This window comes from Pteropus alecto, unplaced genomic scaffold (assembly GCF_000325575.1).
Source record: "Pteropus alecto unplaced genomic scaffold, ASM32557v1 scaffold95, whole genome shotgun sequence".
In the NCBI taxonomy this organism is placed as follows: domain Eukaryota; kingdom Metazoa; phylum Chordata; class Mammalia; order Chiroptera; family Pteropodidae; genus Pteropus; species Pteropus alecto.
Window position 1 is genome coordinate 6,255,944 of NW_006441071.1, and position 15,901 is coordinate 6,271,844.

Here is a 15,901-nt window from a genome sequence, read left to right on the forward strand (position 1 = left end):
ATGCCGAGAAGGTTCAAGGACCTTTGGCCATGTGGGAGGCTGACGTTCAGCACATCGAGCTGGAGAAAGGGAGCAAAGGACTTGGTTTTAGCATTTTAGATTATCAGGTAAATATATCCTACTTTTAACAATTTTTTTTTTTAAAGTTGATATGTACTAAAGGTATATTGTTGATAGAGAAAAAACCGATATTTTAGAGTCACCAAAGACATTTCTTGTTTCTAAAACTCTTTCAAAATAGTAAGTAATTTATATGACTCATTGATTATCATAAAAGATTTCTTTTAATACTGAATTAATAGAGCTCTTATATTTCAGCTCTTGGGGATTTACAGATTATATTTTAAGATTTTAATGGAAATATAGGGTTTTTTTGTCATTTGGGAAGTTTGTCTAAATTATTTTCTTCATGTACTTAATTGATAGTTCATATTTTAGTGGTAAGACAGAAAGTATTTCTTTTGTCTGAAGGGAACGATGGATTTATAATTGGATATATTATAAATTCCAGTATTTCTATCATTTTACTAAATTTATAAATAAGGTTAAATTGATCAAATGTGACCTGGATCCTTATCTTGTATTGTGTTCTGTGCTGAGTAGCTGAGGAAATGCTGCAGCCTGCCCGATAGAGCACAGCTATTGCTCCTCATTAATTAATACTGAACCAGAACACCATTTCTGATGGCTCCTGGGTGCTGTGTTCTTCAAGAGCCTGATTCTGGAGCCTTATACTAATATTAAGGTTTCTGTGTATTTTACATGCATCACTAAATACTACATGGATTTTTTTTATGTTTCCTTTTTTTTATGTTTTCAGATAATAGTTATAAGATTTGACAATTTATCAAAAGTCAATTATTATTTTTTTAAAGTTACCTATATAATTTGGAAGTTACACTGAAGAGCGATGGCATGTGAGGGTGCCTCGTTTAGGGCAAACTCTTCCTTAAACTCTCTAAAATTGAGGTAACTTTTGCCCAGATAATTCACTGGAAGTGTTCATGGAAAAATTTTGAAGACACTTAAAACAATTACCTATCCATTACAGTTCAGAGTGGACAACCAGTGAAAACATTTTTCAGTGTGAAAAGGAGCTGCTTTCTCTTTCCTTTTTTCTTCTGTCAGGATCCAATTGATCCAGCAAGCACTGTGATCATAATTCGTTCTTTGGTGCCAAGTGGTGTTGCTGAAAAGGATGGACGGCTTCTTCCTGGAGATCGACTCATGTTTGTCAATGATGTTAACTTGGAAAATAGCAGTCTTGAAGAAGCTGTACAGGCACTAAAGGGTGCACCATCAGGAACTGTGAAAATAGGAGTTGCTAAGCCTTTACCTGTAAGAATTTGAATTTTACGGATTTCTTTTTATACTTGCAAACAAAATGGCTTGTAGGCTTATATTTAGCTTCACATGGTCTTATGATTGAATCGTGACTTTTGGTACTTTTTATCATCATGGTTATTGGCTCCATGAGAGTGAAGATATAATTTTGAGTAATACTTTTAAAAGAATAAAGGGAAGAAAACAGAAAGTTCAGAAATAAATTTAAACACTGTTTTTGTAGTTCACTTTTAACTTTTTTTATTCAATAATAAGGTAATGATGATACAGAATCGAATGTTTTGAAAGAAATATGTCTTAAAATATCTATACCAAGATAGTGAAGAATTAGAGAAATTAATAGCATTAACAAAGGACAGTAGAATCTTTAATTAGGGTAGAATAAAGTAGAATCTCTCTTAGAGTGGTGAAGGTCCTGCATTCTGTTGATTTCAAGACATTTGTTGTCTAATTACTGCAGAGCAAGAAATTGAACTTTTCAGAGTGGGTTCATCAACTTGTAGCTCTCCTGTGAAGGGATAGCTCTTATGTCATCAGTTACTGCATTACTAAAAATAAGTAATGACATGTCACATAATATCAGTATATTTATTATATATAGTGATTGCAACACAGCACTTATCACTGAATTTCAGTGAAATTTTGAAGACATTCTCACTATTTGTAAGTTTTTTCCAATGTATAAATATATTTTTACATGAAAGGGCAAATATACCTAAAAACACAAACATAGATATAGTTGGGTAAACATCAAATAAAAATGTGTCGACTTTGTGAAAGGATTTGTTCAAATAGTAAGCTTTGTTAATATATTTTAAATGTTGAGTAAATTTTTTGTGCTCTACTTTTTACTCTACAAAGAAATGATAACCTATGAAAAAACATTTATGAAAATGTAAAGAAAGAGAGAGAGGGAGGGAAGAAGAAAGAATATGTTAATCCAACCTTAAATCAGATCTTGATTGTAGAAATCAGAACAATGCAAAGATCAGTGCAAAGGGGAACATAAGAATGAAGTAAGTCATTACTTCATACATATTAAGTACTCTACATATATATTAAGATGGACCGTACATTTGGTTCTGGGTTTTCTGTTAGGCAAAAAAAATGGCAAGCATGACTCAGTGTATATTTTTCTACTGCCTTTTAGGAAAACCACACCAGTTATTCAGAAGCAGAGACTTTTTTTCTCCAAGCTCATTCCAAAATAAGTTTCTTTTGTGAGAACATTTGCTATTTCAAATTCAATGTGCAATGCAATATGATAAATATCTTTTACATAAAGCGAAGTTTACTAACTATTAAACTAATATGTATGGGAAAAGAATAAAAACAGTTTTACCTTGAAATACTTCTGCGTGTATCAACGATGCAGGGTGATATAGGCAAGATAGTTATCTAAATATTTTAGCCTGTTTTATCTGAGGTTGGAATAAAAATGTTTTCTGTCAGTATTGTCATGGTTACGATATACTAGCTCAGGACTTCAATTTATGTAATTTACGTAGACTGTGTACATGTAGATCTTTTTTTTTTTTAAGCCGTGCAAAATTAAAAGACTTCATTGTAGGATTTACTAACATTCCTTGTCAAGTAAATCACATTCTTTAAAGTAATATTCTAGTAGTAGATGACAGAGAGAAGTTGATTCTTCTTTTTAAAGTTCTGTTTTTCTGCTATTTCTGTGTCTTAACACCTAAATTGCCTTATTTCTATATTGAGAACTCAGGATTTAGCCAGAATATTTGGCAGATAAAATTATCAGATTACTATCATATAAAAAAATTATTGATTTTGATAATTTTTAAGAAGAATGAAAAAATTAGTAGAAAGGAGTACTCATCTAACAGATGATGTTAGTATTGGTATAAATATTCTCATTGTGTCTTAAATAAAAATGTTAAAAATGAATTTTTATCATTTTATGCTCATCATCCTGTGTTAAAGTCATATGGTATCATTTGAAAACTTTCCCATTTTTTCCTCTCCTGCTCCCCTCTCCTTCTGTCCCTCTTTTCCTGTTCTTTTTCATCTCATCCTCAAACACTGAGCTTCATTCTCCCTACAGCTTTCACCAGAAGAAGGTTATGTTTCTGCTAAGGAGGATTCCTTTTTCTACCCCTCACACTCCTGCGAGGAGGAAGGGCTGGCTGACAAAGCCCTCTTCAGGGCTGACTTGGCTCTGGTTAGTGGCCACAACTTATCAAGCTTTCTTTCAAAAATCTTGTGTCTTATTTTTGCCTTTCAAAATATTCTAAAATCATGCTGTATTCTTTGTTCATTATGTTTTGGAAAACTAAACATTTTCTCATCAACTCCAGTGGTTCTCATAATTCAAAATGGGAAGAAGAACGAACATGTGAAAACTATTTGTTGGATTTGTGGGGAAAATTGATTTAGCAAGGCATCATATCAACATGTAGGATTAATCTTTACATCATACCAAAACTTCGTTGGAGCACTTGTTTGCTCTAATTTCATACTTGGGTATCTTTAGGCATTTTGGCTACCTTTTAATGAGGTAATAGATCTCTATGGGCATTATGTTAACTTTATGTTAACATTTCAAAAGTAGGTAGTTTAGAATGTTATGGACTACTCAAAGCACTATGGTGTAAATGCGTTTAATAGTACCGAGTCATAGAAAATTCTTTTTGAAATGTTGCAGGACACAAATATACCATTGTCTCTAAAAATGTCCCAAGGAACAATTCTCTCTCTAGAGTTACCTGACTCCTTAACTGAATACCAGTCAAAAAGAAGCTTAGTCCCACTTTTCTGAGCTGAGCATCTTATGATAGTAGGTGACTTGGCTCTTCTCCGTAACTAGCTGTATCATCCCATATTGGTCAGTCAGCTTTTCTGGGCCCTAGTATTTTTATCTCTACAATAATTTGATGAATTCATTATTTTATATTCATAATTCATCAAATTATTCATTATTTTATAATTCATAATTCATAAAATTATTCATTACAATAATTTGATGAATTCATTATTTAAGATTCTAAGGCATCAGTGAAAGGTGTACAAATTATTTTGAGACATTTTTCTTTAATGTTACTTAAAACAAATTTTTTATTGTATTCCCCAGTGCTTAGTTAATATTTATTTAGGTAGCATATGTTAAATATTTACTATTTAGATTGTACGTAATGTACATTTGTGAAGGGTAAACCCTTTACATAGTTACTCACTAGTGAATTTGAACATGTATTGGAAATATGTTATTGGAAATCATATATTATTAGAGGTTCATTTTGAAATGGCCCATCAGTATTTTTATGTTTTTGCAAGAATATGACCTGGTATCATGTTATAATGCATGCAACTTCTCCTGGCTAAACATGTTAAGTTGAAATCATGAAGAAATAGAATATATGGGATTTTGCCATTAAAACAGAAAATAAAGGTAGTATTAGATAAGGGTAATATTTATGGCAGTTCTACCTATTCTAAGGTTAACAGTGAGTGAATTGTTAAGAAGAACAAGAGCTTCCAGCTTATCATGTCTTGATTCTTTCACTTGCTTCTGCCACAGAAGATAAGATTTTTATATAATATGTGATGAAATCCTCTATGTGAGTTTTCCAACAGTAGTAGTTTATAACTTAAAGCTTTACTATAACTAGATTAAATTAAACCCCTTGTTCATTAGTATAATTAATTTCAGCGTGAAATGACAGATTTTTTCTTTGATTTCTGATGATCATGTGAACTGCAAAACAAGTGTTTCCCTTAACTTATAGCACTATTTAAACTTAGAATTGATCCAGGCCCTTTATTAATTCTTACTTTTAGTTCTTTTATTGATAGAATAAAGTAACCTTTGATACCAACACCCTCTACTACTGGTAGGCAGTCTATCCATGTTCTATTGAGTTAGTCAGTCACTGGTGTGTTGAACAGGTCATGTATAAAATAGAACAGACTAAGGAATGATACCAGTTTGCCTTTTAGTCTCAAGTGGAGACTTTGTCATATATGTAAAGGAACAGAATTTCCAACTAGTACTATTGTTTTTATTCCTAGGTGGACACAAATGATGCCGACTTAGCAGACGAGTCTACATTTGAGTCTCAGTACTCTCCAGATAATGACAGTATCTACTCTACTCAGGCCTCTGTTTTATCTCTTCATGGCAGTACTTGTAGTGATGGCCTGAACTATGGTCCCTCCCTTACATCTTCTCCTCTTAAGGTAAAGGAAATGTTATTTTATTTTCCAGAGGTCATTGTTTATGAGGAGTTATAGGAGTAGCTTGTTAGAGGCATTGTTTCTTCAAGCATGGATTTATTATCAGATCAAAGTACAATTTCATTTAAGTAGTGTTGACTGGGTAACTTAGAGGCTATTTACTTCTAGGGTCTGTGTTACAGAGTGATAGACACAAGGGTTTAAAGCTTTGATTGGGATTTTTGTGTTAAAAGGAAAAAAATTAATGAAATTTATTTTTCAAATTTTGGTTTTAGCTCTGTGTATTTTGGGAAAATTACAAGACTAACTTTATTTGCTTAATGGTTTTAAAACTGACTTTCATGCAATGTTGGATAGTAAAATATTTCTTGCATTAATTTAATATTTACTAGCTAAGTTAAATTTAATGCTGTCGTATGTTTTTATGTAAAATGAGGCCAAAGAATACGTAAAAATCACAGTGAATGGCAAAGTATTTAAGTCACTGGATATGAATGAAGAATTTAGTTACTATTTGACATGTCTGTGCCATTTATATTTCAGAAGCAGATTATTGTCATAAATTCTCAAACTCTTTTCATTTTCTTGGTGACATGCTCTATAATTTTTATAAGTAATATTTTAACCCCTAGCTAATCTTTTGAGTATGAAATGGCATCTTATTTTAATTTAGGGTTTCTGATCATTAGCAAGGTTGAACACTTCTTCATATATTGGCCATTTGGGTTTTACTTCTATCAGTGGCCTCTTCATTTCTCTTGGCCATTTTTGTAATAGGTTGTTTATCTATGCTTTGTTGGAGATGTTTATATTTTATAAACATTGATATACACAGTAATTAAGATTATTTTTATGAGTGTGTGTGTGAGTGTATATTAAAAAGACTGTGTGGGAATACTACTTCTTGACTTAAGTCCTTGGAGAAAAGGATCTTGGGAATTTAGCTGTAATATATTATATCATTTTAAGAAGAGAAATTGAAGAATATATGGCAAAATGTAAATATTTATTAAATCTGGGCAAGAGTTCATATGTGTATATATTTATTTTTCTATGTTGGAAATCTACCATAAGTAAACAAAAATTAAGATAAAAAGACTGCACAATAATTCTTTCTTAAATATATGAAATATATATTTTCTACCTATTTAGTGGGAAGGGAATCAATCTATGAATAAATTGGAAAGTAGAATTTTCAAGGTCTAGCACAGTTTTTCTCCTTTCCTGATTAACAGATAATTTTTTAGCCAGCACATTTCAAAGCATTTTCTTTTATGTTCAGGGTGCTCTTGCCATCAGTGCAAATGATGCTGGGCAATCTCTTTGAATTGGTTTGCAAGGTATAATCTTGAATGGAGCAGCTGCTCCTCTGTCACCACACCTGAGACTATCTGACTGAGTCCTGCCTGGAACGCATTCAGTCTTCCCTGGCCTCAGGACTGGAAGCTGAGTTCATCTCCTAATGGAATCTCCTAATCCACGGCATAGCACACTTCTTCTTGCCAGGGGGACAGATTGCATTGTTTAACTTAGTAATTGTTACTTAAAGGGATTACACAATCTGCATACTGAGAAGCATATATTTTACAGGGCAAATGCTGGCTGTATGCAGCACAACATATTGGCTTACTGAAGTCTGTTTGCCTCTTTTTTTTTCCCCAAGCAGTTTACTCTTTTGTTGAAGCAAATTTTGGCAAGCCGACTTATCAACTGAAATATTTAAACTACAAAACAACAAAGAAGACATTAATGAGTTTGTTTTAAAACAAATTATGAAACTCCTGTGTGGTTTTAGTTTTCTTTGAAAGTAGGACTCTTTGTTCCTGCATCATGGTAAATCTCAGAAACATTTTCATTTGTTTGTTTTGTCTTGTTTTTGTTTTCAGTGGCATCTTTGTAACACCTAGATATTTACTAGGAAATTGTATATAAAAAATAATAGATGACGCATTCATCTTCTTGTTCCTTTGCACTAAATTTACTTTAAAAAGATAGAATGTCAATTTGTTATTAAATTTAGAATTGACCATTGTTCTTCAAGATAAGTGAGCTGAATGTAAGATTTTTTAATCAGTAAAAAAATAAAATTGTATAGTATAAGACATTTAAAAGAAAGACAAAGACAACTTCATACAAATTTGAAAGAAGGATGAAATAGAGTGTGAGGATCTCAGTGATTCCTCAAGTTTTTGATTTTGCTGAATATGTAATAATCTTATAGCCTTCAATGGTGTCTGGAAGTGTACAAATAATTTTACATGTCTCCTTACATTGGTGAGAGGTCTTTTCCCTTTGGTCAGATATGCTAACAGAAGTTGTAAGAACTAGTCACCCAGAGCAGGAACTCATCATGAACTGCCTTACTCATAATTGCAGAGCCAGGGCCCAGAAACCAGATAGCAAGTTAGATGCCTGGACAGCAACTTAGACACCAGGGCTGCAGCCATAGGTGGAGCTCCTCTGCACAAAATGCTCCCATTCGGAGGAGGCCCTTTCTGCCTTTTTTTTTTTTTTTTTTTTTCTTTCTTTCTAAATGTGTAGTGTTTGCATAATTATCATGTAAGGATTTAAAGGAAATAACCATTACTCAAAAATCTGAAAAATATAGCTGCTTCCATGGCATTTGGATTCATAAAGGCAGGTCATTGTTGAAATGTAGATTTTAAAGGCAAAAAGCCAGTTAGTTTTTTCCTTTCTTATTATTCTAGGTTTTAATTTTTTGGTTAATCTTTATCCTCTTTCTCTTGTCTCAACCAAAGACATAAAATGAAGAAATAATTGTTTTCAAATTTAGATGCTTAGAGACTTTTGTTTAAAAGCTTAACATATTTTTGGGGGGAGAGGATTCTCTCATTTTTTTTTCTTATTTTGGCTTAAAAACACACCAAATAAAAATTTAATAGCTAGGTAATGAGTCTCACCTTCTACTCCTAATTCTCACCTGCACACCCCACCCTCCTTTCTACACCAAGCTCTCACTCTTGCTCCAGGGATGAAATGATAACCAGTTTGGTGCATGTCCTTCATTTCCTAATGGTACTTCTAGGAAGTGCTGTTGATTCTAGTGCAAGTTGAACTTTGTGTTTGTCAAGATAGAAACCCCCTTTTAGCACCTTGTGCACCAAACACAGGTAGTAGAGTCCATGATATTAAAAAAAAAAAAAAACAATCCCTACAAATCTCTACTTATGTCATTCTGTAGCATAAAATACTGTTGCCTGTACATCCATGAGATAGATATAGATACACACACATACACACACACATACATATATATGTATATACACTTATGTAGATATAGATACACACACATACACACACACACATACATATATATGTATATACACTTAGTATAAATTTATTTTTTTTTTTTGAGAAGGAGGTTAGTATCAAAAATGAATTAAATCACTCATCAAAGTGATGAGAGTGATTGTGGAACACTCTTAGTCACAAAAACTGCAAGCTCTTAAAGGTATAAAAGGTGTTGCCTTTTCAATAGGTTAAATGTGTGAACAATAAAGAAAGTGCACCCTATCTCAGAGAGAGTGGGAAAACAGTGTTGTGGTGAAGCTCAAAATATATTTTTCAAAAGTGCTAAGAGGACTTCTGCCATAGACTGCTTATTGAAGAAAAGTAGTTTGTGTCCAGTGAATGTTTAAGTATTTAGCTACTCTGTATAAATACATCATCTGGGTAAATAATGTGCCCAAGTATAATCTTAATGTATTCATTACTCTTAAAAAGTAGACCTATTTTCAAGTATATTTGACATTTTTTATTTAACGTCTCCTTCATTCTTTCTGAACAAGAATGTATCAAGTGGATGCACATGTTAAGGTGGATTTTTGGTATCTCGACTTCATTTAGATCCCAGGTTGCACTGGGAAATTGTAGATTTATTTTTGGGCATATATGGGGGAAGAACTGCTTTTCTTTTAGATCCATAAGACTTTTAAAAATAAAACTTGGTTGTTCAGCAACCAGAAACATTTCTTAAGTAGGCGTATGTTGTCTGCTATGTTGATTAGTTCTTTCTTCTCTATGTGTCTGTGTTAACTCCTTCATGAATAATGCATGGCAATTTCTGTTACAGAATTTACAGTAAACCCCAGCTAACGAGGACAGCTTGATCTCTTTTTCTGATGGAAAGTAGTTTTCTTATCTTTATTTAGGGCATGGGAGAGATGATTTACTGTTAATTCTTGTAATTAATTTAGTAATACAGAAGCTAACCAATTTCTATAGTAAGTATGTTATTTTTCATAAGACTAAAATAATAAAAGTTGGGCGAACAGGTTATTGATTAGGTTCTAGGAGTGTGGAGTATGATATTTCCCTATCATTTGATCCTGTGAATTCTAAAGATGTTATTTGCTTGTATGATACTCTTTTTATCAGGAATATTTGTTAATTCCGGAGAGATGAAAACTTGATTGAGAAAGTGGAGTGTAATAAATTGTGTTGGAGCAACTGATTACCCACTTAGAAAAATTTAAGAGACACCCATATCTCACACCACACCCTGAAATAACTTCTAGATGAGTTAAAACAATGTGGAAACAAAGCATTTATAAAATAGAAGACAAATACTAGAAAGCATTTCATTTATTTTATGTAGAGGAATGACTTACTAAATAATATGTAAAACCCAGAAGTACAAAAAATTTAATTACATACAGAATTTCATTAAGAATTATGTAAAGAATTATTAATTACATAAAGAATTGAACTTCTGCATATACATATACATCATATATAAACAAAATAGAAGTAAGCTGGGAACATATTTATAGTTTATATCACAAATACTTTATATTCAGAATACATCAGTGATGACAAGTGAAAACCGTCTGATAAAAATTATAATAAAGTATCTGAAAAAAGTGTTCACAGGAGATACTCAAATGGCATGTTCTCACTAATTGCCAGAGACATGCATAGTAAAATACTAAAACACTGATGCATATATTTCTTAGAGATAAATTGCCAAACTAATTTAGGGTTGTCAAAATAAGTTAATAGGTACTTCCATAGTCTCTTTTTTTGCGAGAGAAAATTGGAAGACCATTTGACGTTATATACCAGCATTTCAAGTGTGCATGTCATTTGACCTACAGCTCTAATTGTAGGAGTTCATACTAAATAAATGTTCACAAAGATGTGCAATAAAAATAACAGCAATGACTAACAATTAGGGGGCATTTTCCCTTAAGTCAGGCATGTTTTTGCTACTTTGTGTTATTAACTCTATCCTCCTGATAGTCCCATACTAGGTTCTATCATTTTCCCTAATTAATAGACAAGAGAATCAAGCACAGGGTGTATTTAAGTAACTTGTCAAAGCTCAAAGAGCTAATTGTGGTAGAGCCAGCATCTGAACCCAGGCAGCCTGGCTCCAGAGTCTGTACTCTGGTTCTTTTGTACTTAGGAATATTTCGTAGCCATAAGATTGAAGCTGACTTTTATTTACTGACATGGGACTCTTTCATGTTAAGGTATAAAGATACTTGAAAAAAGCAAGTAAAAACCTGTGTAGTGTATGTTTCAGTTTAAGTTTTAAAAATGTATATGTACATGTGCATGGATATATGAGTGTGTTTTTGTACATGAGTGTGTGTGTGTGTGTGTGTGTGTGTGCATGTGTGTGTAATGAAAATGCATTAAAAAATCTGATGAATAAACACCCAGCTGAAGCCAGCCATTTTTAATGGGGAAAGTACTCAAAGTAGGAGCCATAAAGAAAGACTTTAGTATTATATTCTTTGTGCATACACAGTATCCATCTATATGGCTTAAACTTTTACGATGATGATATATTCATGCACTACTTTTACACTTTAAAAATGTCCATCAAAGAATCGAAGAGAAAATTGACATATTTATTGAACAGTTCATATGAAGCAACTGCATGCTGAAAGCATGTAAATGATATATCTATTGTGAGGAAATACATATGTTCATGTAAAGCTATAGAATTTTAGAGTTTCATAGAATTTTAAAAATATAAAGCCAAGAGAGGTTCTATGATCTACAGATTGTTAATGAGAGAGCCTAGATTAGAACCTACACTTTATGGTAACCCTTCCTAATATTTCTTCTGTTATATCTTGCAGAATATTTATGAAAAATTTTCCTGTAATGGAATTTTTTGGCATTCTGTTCTTCTCCATGAATACCTATAAATACTTGTCAAAATAATTTTCTCTTGAAGGTCCTTGTGAATCTGAATCAATCAATGTCATTTTCTTTATTCTCTTGATTGTATAATAAATAAGAGCTCAGAATGATTGGAAATGAACTACTCTTTAAATAAGATTTGAAAATAAGTTACTTGCTTTCCCATGTATATTGAAACTTGAATGATTTTATTTGTGAATAGAACATGATATTGTATCTGAAAGATCTTATGTATAGTATATTGTACAAGTATAACTCAGTAGAACACGAGATGTATGATTTGCAGGAAATGTATTCAAAAGCATTTATAAAAAGAGACATGTGGAATATCAGCTAAGTGATGAATTTGTATGTTTACTAATGTTTTTTGAGTAACGAATAATTATATTGTGTTTTTTTTTTCACTAAATAGTTGCTCATTAAAAAATGGTCTTACAAAATACATTGACGTAATTCTGGCCATAACTTTTTAATTTTTCTTTAATTATCAGGATGTTACTGAAAATTCTTCAGATTCAGTACTTGATCTGCACATGTCCTTGGAGGAACTGTACACCCAGAGTCTCCTGCAAAGGCAGAATGAGAGTCCACCTTTGGTAGACATGAGCATGGGACCTGCTTCTGGCTTTACCATAAATGATTATATACCTGCAAATGCTATTGAACAACAATTTGAATGTGAAAACACAAGAGCATGGACTGAATCTCATCTACCAAATGAAGTTATATCGAATGCAGATCTTACTTCTCCTCTGCTACCTGATTCAACTGGAAAGGTAACATTTTAAAGATACGGTTTGTGTATTATGACGAGGTTAAGGACAGTGACCTGTTAGAGTGTTCTGCCTTATCTCCCAATGGGAGCAAGTGCTCTCCTGACAGAGATTTTTCAGAAGCCAAACTATGAACTTGTTTGTTTATAGATATTGGCGAATAAGGCACACTCAGTTAGAGAATACCTGTGATGTCGAAATCATACTCCAAAGTCTAATTTTCCTTTCCATGTGACTTATTTTTCTTTCTGTCAGGGCTCCGAGTTTTTACAACAGAGCTCCCTAACCTCTACTGCCGAGTGTGTCATGCTTCAAAATATATCCAAAGAATCTTTTGAGAGGACTATCACTATAGCAAAAGGCAATTCTAGCCTAGGTAAGTTCCTTATTTTCCATACATACTTTCCCACCCAAACCCCTCCTAAAGAAGAAAGATTGAACCTAATGTATTTGGCTGTAGATAAGAAAATAGATGTTAAAAATTTTCCTGTAGTTTTATGGTTTCTCTTTTTACATACTCATTATTTTTCCTGAAATGATTAACAGGTTTGTTTAGTTCAGGCTAGCTTAAATCCCTCACTCTCTTAATTATTTAAAAGTATTCAGGAGCTTCATTTACATTTAAGCAAAGGATATACAAATCGTTTGTGTATGAAACAGCAAATCAGAAAAAGAATTCTTAGAAAATAAAAAGTCAGCAATTTGGAATTCTCAATTCTTTGGAAAAGCAAATTATTAGTTTCTTTGAATGTTACCAGTTATGCATAAGTCAGTTTGTATTTAATTTCTTTCATTTACTGAAATAAAGACTAAAAAGACAGCCAGGTGTGCCACCACCAAAATATAAATGCAAGTTATTCAGTAGTCCTTCCCAGGTGGCAGGATTTTTGTGTCCTCTCTTACGCATAAAGGGTTGCAGCTAGTTAATAATCATAAAACCTTCTGAATTGGGGGAAAAAAAAAGACTTCCTGTAAAAATAAAATCCTAATAACTAAAGCCATACTGAGGCAGAGCACCTTTGTTCTTTATTTGCGTTAAGCAGTCATGTCTCTCAGCTCTGTCCCTAGTGCTCTGTGATGATAAATAGGATGTTAGATCATTTGCTCTGAATGTGGAGTGCAACCCATGACCCTCTGATTAGTTCCTTCTATAATATAATGAACCAATACCCTTTTCACTGATATCTTATGGCAGGGTTTTGTTTCCTTGTTAAATTTGAGACTTGGCAGAGAAGTCTAGTATTGCTTACTCGGTGAGTGGGATTCCAGTCTCTGTCTTATTCTGGATTTTGTTCCATTTGGTGGTGGCTGGGTACTACCAACAGCAGCTGAGTGGAGAATTATAGCAGAGAATTTCTACTTAGTTATAAATTTCTTACATATTACATTTAATAGAATAATATAGAATTTGTTACAGAACTTTCTATGATTCATTAATTATGAGACAGACACTATAGATATCAAAGCATGTCAGAAATATTTCATTTGCTAATGCAGTGTTTCTAAAAGCATGCTACTTAGAATACTAGTTCTGTTAGATATTAATAGGACTTATAAATGGGTTCCAAGTTTAAAAGTTTAGAATGCAATAAATTTAAGGAGACAGGTTTCTTTTTGTACTACTCCTCAGTATCTTTGATACTCAGATGTGCATTGTGGATCTCTAAGAGGTTATAGAATGCAGCATTTCTTGCATTTAATTATCCATAAAACCTATTTTTTGACCTACTCATAAGATTGATTTTGTAAAGCCCATATGAGAAACCCTGTTTTAGTGTATTTACTCAACTATCGAACATTCTTTTTTTCTGTATTCTAGGCACTATACATATACACCATGATGTAATCACTTTCCTTAATGAACATGAGTTTAAAAGAGTAAGCTAGTCAACACATAAAGTCCTAAATTAATTAAAATATACATACAATAATAGACAAAACATTGAAGGCTTAAAAGAGGGAATAGCTTATCCCTACTCTCTGAGTGTGTGGAGAGTTTAGTAAGATTCTGAAGAGAAGATATTTGATTTAGTTTTTGAAAATGGAGTAGATTTTTACCTTACAGTTGAAGAATTGGGAAAAGTTGGAAGCTACTACAGCTGAGACAGAGAAATGTGAAACATAGCTGAATTTTGTTTGGTATGGATGAAGTGCGGTGCGATGGCGGGCAAAGTAAGAACTGAAGTTGAAGGAAGAAATAGTGCGAGACAACTGCCAGATGGGTTTGTGGGCAGGACACAGGACTTCCGTTATAACACTCTCCTATCTCAAGTGGGAACTGAGGGCAGAAGAGTGATGTGATCAGATCTGTGTTTTAAGATCATTCTGGCATAGGTTGGCAAATTAGATTGGAAGCAGTTGGGAGGCTCTTGTAGGAGCCGTGGTTTGAGTACATCTGATTTTGCAATCTGCCGCCTTTGGATTGCTTGCCTGTTTTTAGTTTACTGAGAGAATGTTGAATTTTGTCAAATCTTTTTCTTCATCTGTTGAGGAAATCCATATGAGTGTTTAATTTATTCTGTTAATATGCCAGGACACATTACTTTTTAAGTATGGTACAAGATACTTAGCATAAAATTGACAATTTTAACCATTTTTAAGTGTATATTTCTATGATATTAAGCACACTCTCATTGTTATGCAACATCACCACCATTCCTCTCCAGAACTTTCTCATCTTCTTTAATGGGTACTGAAACTCTGTACCCATTAAACAATAACTCCTCATTCTCTCTGTTCTCTAGCTTCTAGGGACCATCATTCTACTGTCTGTAGAACTTGACTACTCTAAGTACCTCATGTAAGTGGAATCATAGAGTATCTGTCCCTTTGTGAGTGGCTTCTTTCATTTAGCAAAATGTCTTCAAGATTCATTCACATTGTAGCATGTGTCAGAATTTCCTTCCTTTTAAAGGCTGACTAACATTCCATTTGTGTGTGTGTGTGTGTGTGTGTGTGTGTGTGTGTGTGTGTGTGTACCACATTTTATTTATCCATTTATCTGTTGTTAAACACTTGGATTTCTTCCACCATAGCTTAGAACTTTAAGTTTTATAAATATACTAAAGACGATTAAGCTCTTGGGGAAAAAATAGTGAAAGGTGAAGTGTCTTTGTTTTCTATCATATCAGGAAATCCATTTAAACTTCAACAGTTTGATTTTAAAATTAATGTATAAGAGAGCCCTTTCATTTGCTTTGTGAGACTAAACCACTTACCTCTAAGTATGAAATTATAGCACCATTAGTTTATTAACCAAATTGTAATATAAAAGTGTAAGTAACTTTTAGTTTTACTTTTATGATTTATTTCCATTATTTGAATTAATTTACATTCTCAATGTTTATAGGGGTTTCCCTGGATGTTTGATTTCCTGGGGCCCGAAGTGATTCCTCTAGCATTTTAGAATT

At 32.8% G+C, this 15,901-nt stretch overlaps 1 protein-coding gene across 1 annotated transcript in view; it reads left to right on the top strand.

Annotated features, from left to right (window-relative positions):
* Positions 1-15,901, top strand: part of MPDZ (multiple PDZ domain crumbs cell polarity complex component) — a 126,477-nt gene that overhangs the window by 49,356 nt on the left and 61,220 nt on the right. Inside the window, 6 exon segments of the mRNA XM_006918360.3 lie at positions 1-107; positions 1,129-1,338; positions 3,413-3,529; positions 5,377-5,544; positions 12,210-12,494; positions 12,747-12,867. The exon segment at positions 1-107 is cut by the window's left edge and continues 16 nt beyond it. Of these exon segments, the coding sequence (XP_006918422.1) occupies positions 1-107; positions 1,129-1,338; positions 3,413-3,529; positions 5,377-5,544; positions 12,210-12,494; positions 12,747-12,867 (1,008 nt within the window).